This window comes from Pomacea canaliculata, linkage group LG2 (assembly GCF_003073045.1).
Source record: "Pomacea canaliculata isolate SZHN2017 linkage group LG2, ASM307304v1, whole genome shotgun sequence".
NCBI classification, from domain to species: domain Eukaryota; kingdom Metazoa; phylum Mollusca; class Gastropoda; order Architaenioglossa; family Ampullariidae; genus Pomacea; species Pomacea canaliculata.
The window spans coordinates 32,371,129-32,383,549 of record NC_037591.1 but is presented as its reverse complement, the minus strand read 5'-3'; the positions used below and the strand labels follow the sequence as shown (position 1 = coordinate 32,383,549).

Sequence of the window (12,421 nt, the reverse complement as noted above, 5' to 3'; positions counted from 1 at the left end):
TTTGACAGTACGCGACGTTTAGAAACAAAGCGGACTAATACAAATTGTTGTTATTTTTGTTCTGACGTCACGACTCACATGATACATTACTGTGTTCTATTTTAAGAATCGCCAAACAATAATAAATTCGACATGTAATCATTAAACTGGTTTTCAACTTAAATAATAAGTCATTGTGTGATAATTTAAGTAAAATTACGGATCATTTTTTAAAATGCTAATTACAATGGAGATTTAGGGACGGATTGTTGATTTATCAGTCCTCGTTACTTGTATATCAGACGTGTATAGGGATATTAGTTCGTGCTTGTATGGTCTTATGCATGTATGACATATCGAATAGGTGTATACAAACTCTTCTTTTTAGCCCCTCCACCACTAGCTTCTCTTATTATACCAAACACTATAAATAGGGGCTAAACCCGCAGCGAGTTGGTCAAGGGAGGCAACTAACGTTATTCCCTCCACACGTGTTAAAAGATGAGGCCCCTAACAGAGGAGGAAACTACATTGTTTTTTGAGAAGCTGTCTAAATAGTATGTATTTTTGTCTTTCTGTATCATAGTAACAACGCAATATGTATATATTATATTACGTAAAAATTTCTTAAGCTAAAGACAAAAACACACCAAAGACGATAATTTCTTTCTGGTAAATATTGCCCAGGCACGATGACAAGATTTTCTTTCCCTATGAAGAATATTTCAGACTCCTGGAATAAGACATATCTTTACATTCCACAAGTAATTTTCAGCTTGTCTTTGTACTTTTTCCACTAATATCTATATACACTTTATTTTCCAAAGGTACATTACTGTTTGCTGTACATAGACTTATTAAGCACTTTTAACACTAATCACATCTTGCAAAGTGCCTACTTAATCTGGAAGTCAACAGTAATCTAGTTTTATAGATAAAAGTACCATGTGCATGAGAATGCACGCAAGAGGTCCTTCATACTGGAAGCCATTACTATCCTCAATAATTAACAGATTCCTAGGATTATTTTGTATTGTTAGCATTATTTCATTCATATTGCTGTCTTTTGTGATAATACTTTATTTATCCCAAAGGGCATTTCAAGGCAAAGACAAATTCTGTTCTGGTCTTGTGCTTAATACAGACAATAAAGATTAATTACTGTCATACTTTAATTTTTTTCCTCTTGATGACGGACGCTCTATCTGTTTGCTTGTTTGTTTGGAACTTAAATTATCTTGGCAAGTTTAACTGTCTTATTTTTATATAAAAGAGAACCAAGGATAAGCTTCAACTGTATCAGAAATAGAACTGCTGTGTGAAGACCTTTTCATCTCTTGAAGGATTAAAAATTGCATGTTATAGCTGCGTCACTTTATCCCTGCAAGTTATTTTGCATCTCTTCTCAGTCTTATACCACACTTTCTTTGATGTGTTATTCAGTATTGGTGATAACATCAGACTCTTGATTGATCGACAAGATGGAGCATACTGTTTTCGCCTTCATAAAGAAAGAATTTACTATGTCAAGTAAGGACATATTTTGTATTGTCAGTGTAGTATGATTAATGTTGAAAAAGTTTCTGGTGTACTTTTATTTAAAAGTTTGTATGAAATACATAGTTATTATTTATGCTGTGGTGTCTTTTGCTTTGAATTATAATGAAAAAATTGCTAAGTTCAAGCAGTCTCCCATGTATGCAAAGCATGTGTACTGATCCCATCTCAGCTTCCCAAAATTTCAAGTGTCTAAATTTTTGTTAAAATCACTACAAATATTTCCAGTGAGGAACTAATGAGAAAAGCTTGTACCGTGGCAAAAGAAAATCTGCTCTCGTTTGGAACATGCTTTTGGCAAGTTCACAAAATCCCGGAAGTTCAGACTTCATGTCACAGCTTTGGATTACCTAGCCCCATATGCAAAGGTTGGTGGATATTTTTTTATTTCATGCTTTTGATAGCTTTGATGATTTCTGTCGTAGTGGAAGGGCTAGTGTTGACATGAATTTCATGGTAGTATTGTTACTCAAGTGATTTCTTATGGCAAATAGTTTTCAGTCAAATATGCTTTTGTTCCATATGTATATTGAAGTTTTACATCATATCTACAATGTCAAGTGACATTGGCGTTAAATGCATTTTGATTCTAAGTGAAATGTCCTGTTAAATAGGCAATTTTTGTTTTAAAATACAAAGATAATAAACTTTATACTGTGGAGGTAATTTGCTGTTACTATACCATTTCTAGCTAGGATGGAATGTTCAGGCATAAACCTGGTTAAAATTATCTGATAGCAAATAAATTAAAGCTGAGGTTTTGTCACTGGTAATTTATAACCATGGCACAATGTTAGCTTTTATGTCTGGTTTATTGCTAATTGTCTTGCATGCTGAGATCTCTTATATTTTTGGACTCCATATCATTCACATTTCCCGACACCTTAGCAAATTTTCTTTAAATGGTTTTGTTTCTCATTTTTATGTATGGGGAAATGCTGACTTATCATTAATGTTATAAATTTAGCTCTTAGAACCATCTTATCCTGTAAGTCTCCACACATGCGCACATTTGATTCGCTGTGAAACATTTCAGTTAAAGCCATACGTTTTGTCCAAAGATTCCCTAGGAAGTGGCTTAAACAGATCTCTTGGCTACAAAGAACTTTCCAAAAAGAAAAATTTATGAAATATAATTTTGCTCTTTGATTTAGTACAAGGTTTGGCTAAAGCCATCTGCTGAACAGCAATTTCTGTATGGGTGTCATGTGATGAAAAGCGGACTCGGACGGATTACTGAGGGAACAGCAAAATACCAGGGAGTTGTAGTCTACAGCATGAGTGATGTGCCATTGGTAAGATTATCAATTTCTTTTGCACATCATGAAAATGATTCGTGAGCCAACATATAAAGTTCTTGTTCCCATTTAATTGGCAAACTATATTTCCACCAACCAAGAAAGATGAGTAAATCATATTTCAGGAGATTTTCTTTAGAAACAGTTCATAATCATATTTATTACTACTTTGTGACACTCTCAATATTTTGTTTCACAGGTTTTTTTGGTACTTGTTCAGTATTGAAACATCTATCTTACTATATTATTATCTTTAGGGTTTTGGTGTTGCTGCCAAGTCAACTCAAGAATGCAGACATGCAGACCCAACGACAATAGTCACATTTCATCAAGCAGACGTTGGAGAATATATTCGCAATGAAGAGTCACTGATATAATTTGCTATGATGTGTGAGTGAGAGAATGTGTTTAGTAGTAAGTCTGTGTGGGTGAGAGTTTGGCAGCATAAGAATGGATGGTGAGGAAAAAAAAACCCAACAAAACCATTCAACATTGTGTTCTGTTTTTTTTTGTACAAACGAGTTTTATTAAAATATCCAGACCAAAAGATACACATACACATTGCATTATCATTTATGCTTGCATGCATATACTGTGCAAATCACTAACAGCCAGTTGGGCTGAAATCACTCTTCTCTGGCACAATCAGATACAAAATTTATTGCTAATATCCCATAAGCACTTATGCATAGGATAGTTCTGTACATCAGCTGTATTTATCCTACAAATACCAACCACTGAGCCAGAAACATTGCTTCAAGAGATTAAAGAACCAACACAAAAGCTATCATCGTCTGTTTAAAAACATGCACTTATTAAAGGCATATAAACGTTCTATGTGATTTATAGGAAAGCTCAACATTTGGATTTATTTTAGATAAGGGACATGTGACTGCCAATATGTCATCCTGCTAAAATTTTGTTCATGTTTAAACTTAGATATACAGATGGCAGTTTTGCCAAAACAAGATCAATGTATGCAATTTCTAAATCATTCAGTGGTCGCTAAACACTTGTGTGCAAAAATTGTATCCAAACCATGCCATACAAATCAAAGTGACAACTTTTGTTGCTAATAACATCACAAATACACAAACAATGAGCTGATATGATGTAGAACTAGCACTATTGCCCTCTACATGATCACTAAAATCTCTTGGATGAATGAAAGGAATGAAAATGTCCTTAAAATATGACTGTTTAGTAAACTTATCAAAAAATATTTCTCTCAGTGTCACTTAACACTGAAAACACCTCAATAATAAGAGGTGAAATCATCTAAGGACATGACAATTTCAAAAGTGTCAATGATAGCTGCACGCATTCAAAATAAAACAGTAACAAACTTCCTCTTTATTTATGTGGTCACCGTCTTCACAGCAAGAATTGCTGTCTTCTGCTGCGGGAAGCTCTAGTTTGTGGTTCTTTCCCATTCTGCCTCTTCCCTTTACCTGACCCTTTTTTTGGACCATCACTTTTATGAGGTCATCATCTGCAATGGCTTCTGCTAAACGATAAACCTGACATGCAAACTTCCCCTGTGTAGATTTTACCAAGTGGACAATAGTATCCAAATCCATGTTTATGCTGTGTTCCATGTACTGCAAAACGAGAAATATGCCATGTGTATACTATTTGTGTTAGTAGAATTTTAAATTCTTTTGAATTTGAACTCTCACCACCATATATGTGCATCTGAAGGGGGATAATGGCTCACACAATGTGGGTTTGGTTTTTTTTTTTTTTTGGTGCCATATGGATACCACTTTGGATCTAAATATCAGAAACAGGAAGGGAAATCAAAATCAGACTATTGGATTCTGTGAATTTCTTTAGTATCTGTGAGTAAACATTTCACTCTAACAGTTTTTCAAAATGAATGTTAATAAATAAGACTGGACATTTTCTGCTTGCATGTAATCTAATTTTTCTAGAATGCAACTTACATCACACCATGGTTCATCCAAATTGAAGGATGTTAAATGATGGCCTGTGGCATTGTCATAAAATCCTACTTTGCCACACAGTGAATCAGACTGGTGGATGGTGGAACATATCACCATAACATCTAGTTCATCTTCATAATCTACCTCATGAATTGTCTGTGGTAAAAAAGACAGAAAATGCAAAAACACCCAAGAATGAGATTATTTCTGGCTTATTAATACTGAATAGTCAATTCGATCAGAAAACTTTGAGTGGGGAAAAGTCAAATATTAACTGACCTATTCCGGTTCTGTATCTCAGTAAAAATACCATATTCATTCGGTGGATATGTAAGAAACTGAACTGTAAATGTCTAAAAGATATAAACAACAAAAAGAAAACTGAATAGTATGCAAAATTCATGCACACCTAAATAGGTTCACAGATGTACATATACATCCATTAATATTATTCAACACAATTTGACCTAAAAGAAAATGATTTCTTTCTTATTTAGACATTGGTAATGAATACTCACTAGGCAGATATCGCTTCCAAATATTTCATCTGCTGTGAAACGTCGCTTAATCTTCCGGCCAGAGGCTGTTGTTGGACACTGGACAAAGTTAAGTGGTACCCTTCTCAATATGATTTAAATGAACCATTTAAGTAGACCACCAGTCTACATTCAGGTGCGCACTTGCTCTCCTATTAATCCTCTGCTCACAATAATTCTGCCATATCAAAAAATGTACAGGAAATTGGTATTTTTTTTTTTCATTGGAGTCAAGTATTTCAGGGAATGTTATAACAGGCAGTGATATGAGGGATGTGCATGACTCAACATTAAAAAAACACAACAGGAAATTCCAAATCCTCACTCTGAGCAGAGCCACTGTTAGTTACCTAGCATATGAATGCATGCAACTTATGATATAAAAGTCAGCAAACAATTTTTAATTTCCTCATCAGTGTTTGCTCATAGACTAGCATTAAGATTTTCAAAATCATGTCGAATTTTGCTGAAACAAGAGAAAACATTTAAAGGTTCAGCAAAATCAGCATTTTTGTTTCTTCCTGAAAAAAAAAAAGTAAAAAAAGAAGCACCTTTGGGTTTGACAGCTGAGTCCTGAAGTGAATTTTAAGAAAGCAGCTCAAAGAAGTTTTAAATGAACAGGTTAAAGAATGTCAGTGAATTCCGTCCAGTGGTAAAACAGAACTGGAAGTCCTGCAAAACATGATTACCCTTAGAGAGGCTCTTCAAAGGTTGTGATTTCCCTTTAAGTATTATGTGCTTTATAGTATTGACCAACATGCTATAACAAGCATGTAAGCAGCTACTTGATTTTACCATGCCATGAGAGCCAGCAGTAAAGTACTCAAACCAATAGCTTTGCTAAATAAAAAGACAAAATGACACTTTACCATGAGTGAGGGCTTTTGATCCTGGAGTCTGATGATGAAAGCTTGCATTAAGGCATTACAATTAAGGCTGCTGTCATGTTTCAGGTAGTACACACTGCCAACAAAAGCCAACACAACAGTTTTATTTGCATCTTTCTCATAACAGAATGTCTTTTGAACTAGAAAACAATTATATATTTTAAATAATCAGAAAATAAACCCCACCGAAGACCAGACAACTCATGTAGCCATTGAATTATCTTAATGAAAAACTGGAAAATGTAATAAAATTTTGTACTGTTATTGACATGCAATAAATGACAACCATCATCAGAATTTTTTACCTGACGTTTTCAGCACTAATGTGAATAATTCGGCCAGATTCATCCCCATGAAAGGAAGCTCTGTCCATTTCAAGACAATCATTGTTAGAATCCAGATGTCCATTTTTTGCCTGCACGGAGAAAAGACACTGGTGTTTTTATGAAGAGTGTCTGTGAAAGACAGAGTGATGGCGTTCATTTACTTCTTCAATAGCAATGAAGTATGCACATAAATTTATTTATCTCCACGGCTCTTTCAAGAACAATACGCTATGCCTGCATGCAGTGTCTTTAAATAATTTGCTTTTAACTGAACAAGTAAACAGGCATTGAGGAAAGTGTAGATGTTTGGAAAAACCCAAGACATGGGAGAAAATGTGACTGCAAAAGTAAAAATATTATCCATGAACTACAGTTAAGATCATATTGATGTATGGTTTTAGTTCCACTGTCTGAAAAATAGCGTGCACTGTACGATTTGTATGCATATTTATACACACCAGAGGTAGACATTATGTTTGAGTGACTGGTCTTTAGTGCATTAGAATACAAGCTTATAAAGTTGTAAACATTGGTAGCTTTTTATAGCGGCACAATTCACTGATAACTGTGCCTTCAATAGGGACTGTACTGAATTATTTTCATTATCAGTTTTGTGGGAGTAGTGGTGAGGTAAAATTGCACAGAGGCAATCCACCAATCCTAAGGGGAAGGGAGTGTTCGATAGCCCCATCTGAAGGTGGTTGTGAGAGAAATCTGCAGAAAATATGGCAATGGTAGAAAACAAAGAGCTATATATATGGTCAATATATGGTCATGCACCATCATCATATGAAATGAAGATCATCATTTTATGATATTCAATTTGAAATAGCTGTAACATTTGCAACTGATATATAATCTTTATTACTTGCTAGAAATAATGTTGAATACTGGAGTACAGTCTAGACAAAGGTACAGCCTAGTAAATAGAGTAAGTTGTCTGAACCTAAAGGCATGCACATTAGCTAATTCAATAACCATGTGATGCAGTGTACTTCCCCAGTTGGCCCAGCTGTAGATTCTGATTCCTTAGAGAGATAGCAAAGGTAAAGTAACAAGGGTGAGGAGACTGGTACTACCTTCACAAAAGGCTGGTTCCAAGATATGTGAGGTATCTTAACACCTTACTCCTCAATGACTGTAAAGACTCAGGACTACTATTTACTTTATCACTTTATACTGCAAAACATTTCGGACATACAAACCAAGGAACCAGTGTCCACTGAGTACACATTAAAGGTACCAGCCCTTCCTGGAGGGGAAATGAGATAATGCCAGGGAAATCCTCCTATCTGTACATTGTGCTCCGAACAGGCCACTTCAAAAAGGCAAGGAGGCAGTTCTGCTCACAATAATTAGAAACTGTCAGAAACAAACATACACAAACACAAGCATGCATACTGCGTATACATTTGTTAAAGATAAATACTTACTTTATCCCCCAACACACACATACAATACCCAACCTCAAATACAAATCTTTATGTTCATCAAAATCTAAATAAATATCAATTTTGCAAACCTGAAATAACAAGATTGATGGGCAGAGGAGTGGGTGCCTGACCATGGAAAGTTCCAGGACTATATGCTGAGTCAAACAACTTCACCGGCTTGGCCTACAAAATAATAAGTAAACATGTTAGTTACCTTTCCATTGCAAAAATCTTAAGGCAACGGTGTCAAATATCTCACTCAAACACTTCAAATCTGAAGGGGGAAAAAAAGAGACTAGTTATAATTATATGAATTTAGTACCTAGTTGCAAACACTAACTGCTAAAAACTATGGAATGTTTAGATTTTTCGTGTTGTCTGCAAATGGTCTTCCTCTGGCTGTATACACTACAAACTAAAACCTTACAAATTGTTTCATTAACCTGCCTGCTGATGATCCTGAACTTTCAGCTAGCTATTTGCATCATTATAATTCTGTTCAAAGCAAATTCAACAAATAGAACTGCAATTCAAGAAAAACACAAACTTTAGGTAGAAGATCCTGCAAGTCGTACATTCGAACAAGGCGTGATTGGTGCATAGTTATAAGATGGCCTTGGGACATGATAGCATCCACTGTATCAGAACCAAATACCTGCGAAAAGAGCCAGCAGAAACGTATGCGAGAATTGTCCTGGTTCCATGTGAGTCTGTTTGACTTTCAATCTATAGAATATAGTTTTGTTCCTATAACAAAAAAGAATTAAGCTATAGTAGTTTTACAGAAACATCCTGACCACATACAAGCGCATTCAGTGATCTCTTTCTCACACATACACACACATACATGAATGACCGAATCACACACTACTTCAACTGTGACAGACTAACCCGTTTTTTCACTTCAAACATGCATTCAAATTCTAGTGGCATAGTGTTGAACACAGCCAATATTTTCAAAGTATCCATGACAGCTGCTCTTGAGCCCAGTTCATCCATTTGCTTTTGACAACGTGTTGTGGACAGAACAACTTTTTCTTCGTGCTCTGCCCAATTTATACTCCTGAGGAAAAATGTGGAAGATACATTAGTTATGTCATACAATGTGGCTCAGTCTATTTACAGGGCCAGCTGCTTTTGAATTAAAACACTTCCTGTTCCCAAACTCCTGCAAGCTTTTCCTAACTTTGATGCACCTAAATTATTAAAAACACACATTAGAGAACTTAGAAGCACTGGATTCAAATTTGCTGTGATCTTCATTATTTTATTACAAAAAATAAATGACTGCTGAATAGTCTCTAAAGCCCAGACAACACTGAATCTTCAAGTTATGTTATGGAAAAACATTGTACAATGAAATGGTGCATACACAATCAAAGGAAAAAAAAATCACAAAACACAAATGTGCAAACAAAATTAACCACTATGTGGTCATAAAATTCTGGGAGAGGCACACACTTTAGACGAGTATATCTTGACCCTAGAACTTGTACTTCCTTCAGGCAACGACCAGAAACAAGATCCACAATGAGTAATTTATTGTTTGATGTCACAGCCATCATTTGTGAACCATGTGTTTCTTCTGAGGCAATGTCTGTCTGGAATAACACAAATATGCATTTATAATACCTATATATTTTACAACTTCACCTGAATAAAGATAATAAACATAAAGGAACAATAAGAATTCTCAAATCTGGAAACTCATTAGGAATAAAGACTTCTTTTGTCAGTATTTAGCAAGTATTAGACCAGCAAATGGAGATCAGTTAGTTTGTTCAATAAGATCAGTCTCCCAAAAGTCTTTTACAATATAGTTGATAGAGTTTTGAAAACTGTTCCCCACTTTTTTTGGCCCTATTCACACAAAATCAGCTAACAACAATAAAGAGAAAAGAGAATTATGTCTCTGATCTTTTTCCTGTTCTTCGTTTTGTTGGTTTTTTTAAAGTGGCTTTTCACCATTAGTCTGTCATTTGGCACTAATCAGAATATTTCTCTGTTTCAGCCTCCTCCCTCTCAGTGAGGGAAACTATGTACAACTTAGTACACTGCATGGCTCAAAATAATTATGATACTTTTCATTTAAATCAGGCTTTTGTGGAAAAAATTAGATGATAGAAAAGCTAGTTCACCTTAACTGTGAATTTGCAATATCCAAGCACATTATTCAAGAAATGTCTATTTGTTAAAAGGTAATTGGTAGTTTGTTTCGCTTAAACCTAAGAAAAGCAACAAGTTTCCTTACTAATACTAGTAACAAAAAAGTGACCTGAAAATGGGAAAGGAGACAATGAAAATAATAAACGGTTTATCATCAAATTACCTTATTTATTTGAAAACATTTTGATAATGAAAACCCTGAATCCACTTAACAAAGAAAATATATGCAATGGGGAAAAAATATGATTTTTTGGTCATAAACATGTTCACACATGGTACAACAGAACAAGAGAAACATGGTGTGATTATCAATTCCTTATCATTTCTAAAAAAATATTTAAAACAAAATCTCACTGGTCTGGGATAACTAAGAATTGCATCAACAATCTTGTGTGTACCAGGCTGCCGGGGCAATGTGAAACGATGAACAGGTTGCAAATCAAGGCCATATCTGCAACAGATGGAAAATCCAGACTGCACACAAAGCTTCTACATATTTTCAGAACTAGTAGTTATTTTATTAACATAAGGAGCAAAGATTTTTTTTCTAGGTTACGGACAGAGGAACAGCAAAGAAAGCAAAAATATAAAGTGTGTTTATTTGTACCTAAACAATGTCCATGAAAAATAAATAATTTAAGTGTCAGGTAGCAAGACGTGATACGATCCTCTTCGTGAAATTGCATTTACCATTAAAAAGTCAGACTCACCCACTAAAGCACTTAGTGTAGTTTTCCAAGAAAATGGAGGAACTGCAAAATTAAAGTTAGAAGCAAAATCAACATTGGAAAAAAAAGAGAAAAACAATTTGGCTCGATAATAAATCAAGAGATACTAAGAAGACAATTGTTTCTGTACTCTGATACTTTGGGGTTTGTTTTTTTTTTAAAAGTGTCTGCTTTATCTCCTAAATGTAGTCACCAACAACCATCAGACAAAGAGGTAAGGTATTATCTGAATTTTTTTACATAGGAACTTTGTTCAGTTACTCCTCTCACCCACTGAAATGGCTGCCAAAAGTTAAAGAGGGATGAGATTGGTAAATATTTTTTTTAATGTACCAGGCTAAGCTAGCACTTTATATCACAGATTTTGAATTCATGTATACTGTAAATCCAGATATACTTTACCTTTCACAAAAAATTTGTTGATGTGAATGCTTTTCCCATACTTTCTTGAACCTATAATTTCCCTACAAAAGGAACTTACACATAATATTTCATTGTATCAAATTCAAAGTGGTCAGAACAAGGATTGCATGCTCCTTTATTAAAATACACAAATCTCACCTACGTGTCCTGCTATCACAAACTCAATATGACAAGTTGAAGAATATTTTACAAGAAGCATCATGAAACTATTGACATTAAAATACAAATAATATTTCTGTGGTCTATGCTGAAGATAGCTGCTAGATGATACTTTATACAGTGCTTTGTTTTGGTGTGTATATTGACATGCATAGTTTGAACTAAAAGCACGCATTACATTATTTTGCTGCTTGCACGCGTGAAACATTTTTTTGTGGTAATCAACCATTAATTTTAGTTAAATTATAAAACCAAAGAGGACAATCAGCAAAAGTGTCATATACGTTACTTAACCTGTGATTTCATTAATTTTAAACTGTATTTTATCGATCAACAATAAGGACAGTTTTAGTGATATAGTTTAATATTACATGCTATTTGTTGTGTGTTTGATGACTTGCTAATATATTTATTAGTTTATCCGTTTCTCATAGAACGTATGCAAATTGTATACTAAAACCAAGTATTTTACTATTAATAATGTCTCATTACTTAAAAAGGAAAGATCACTGATCGAGTTAACAATTCGCGTAACTATAATAGTGACAATTAGAAAGTTGGAAATACGATTTTACCTTGCATATTAACAATTTCAATACCCTGAGATTTTTTCTTAAATTATCCTTGTGATAGTACTCTCTAGATATGAGCGTAGAAAGGACATTTTGGTTACTGAGGTTATGTGATTTCATTGTTATGCTTTCTCTTGTCGTGCTGCTGCCATGTGGAAGACGACTTCATCACAAAAGAGCTACATTTTCTAGATTCGCTTTGATAATAGATGATAACGATTCTTAATAGACATAGTCTGACAGGATGGAGCACAGACTTTTATATGAAGACTCTAGTATGTAGAGAGGAATAAAGATATATCAAAATTATTTAATTTGATTTTGTCATCTTTCGCTCTTAATGTTGCTTGTTGATTACATAATAGCTAGAAAAAAAAAGAGGCCAATAACTATAGAGTAAGGCAGTCGCCC

General features: G+C 34.4%; 2 protein-coding genes across 5 annotated transcripts; one reads left to right on the top strand and one right to left on the bottom strand.

The window, feature by feature from the left end:
• Positions 1–215: 215 nt before the first annotated feature.
• LOC112556820 (60S ribosome subunit biogenesis protein NIP7 homolog) lies at positions 216–3,324 on the top strand. The gene is given in 6 exon segments (XM_025226191.1): positions 216–536; positions 1,423–1,509; positions 1,765–1,828; positions 1,830–1,904; positions 2,691–2,831; positions 3,092–3,324. Coding segments are annotated over 6 exon segments (543 nt in total). The 5' UTR covers positions 216–480; the 3' UTR covers positions 3,212–3,324.
• A 12-nt stretch (positions 3,325–3,336) lies between these two features.
• On the bottom strand, positions 3,337–12,168 carry LOC112556819 (DDB1- and CUL4-associated factor 17-like). Of its 4 annotated transcripts, none has more exons than XM_025226188.1 (14): positions 12,014–12,168; positions 11,259–11,320; positions 10,839–10,880; positions 10,483–10,579; positions 9,424–9,563; positions 8,854–9,025; positions 8,510–8,617; positions 8,052–8,145; positions 7,735–7,871; positions 6,509–6,618; positions 6,186–6,279; positions 5,299–5,376; positions 4,781–4,936; positions 3,337–4,435 (listed from the first exon to the last, which is right to left on the bottom strand). In XM_025226188.1, the coding sequence occupies exons 1-14, from the start codon at positions 12,128–12,130 to the stop codon at positions 4,139–4,141; spliced, it is 1,704 nt and encodes a 567-aa protein (XP_025081973.1). In that variant the 5' UTR covers positions 12,131–12,168; the 3' UTR covers positions 3,337–4,138. The 4 variants fall into 4 exon arrangements, 3 of the variants coding, with proteins under 3 accessions (XP_025081973.1, XP_025081975.1, XP_025081974.1); XM_025226190.1 differs by having other exon boundaries at positions 10,527–10,579; positions 12,014–12,051; XM_025226189.1 differs by lacking the exon at positions 11,259–11,320 and having other exon boundaries at positions 10,527–10,579; positions 12,014–12,153.
• Between the last annotated feature and the right edge of the window lie 253 nt (positions 12,169–12,421).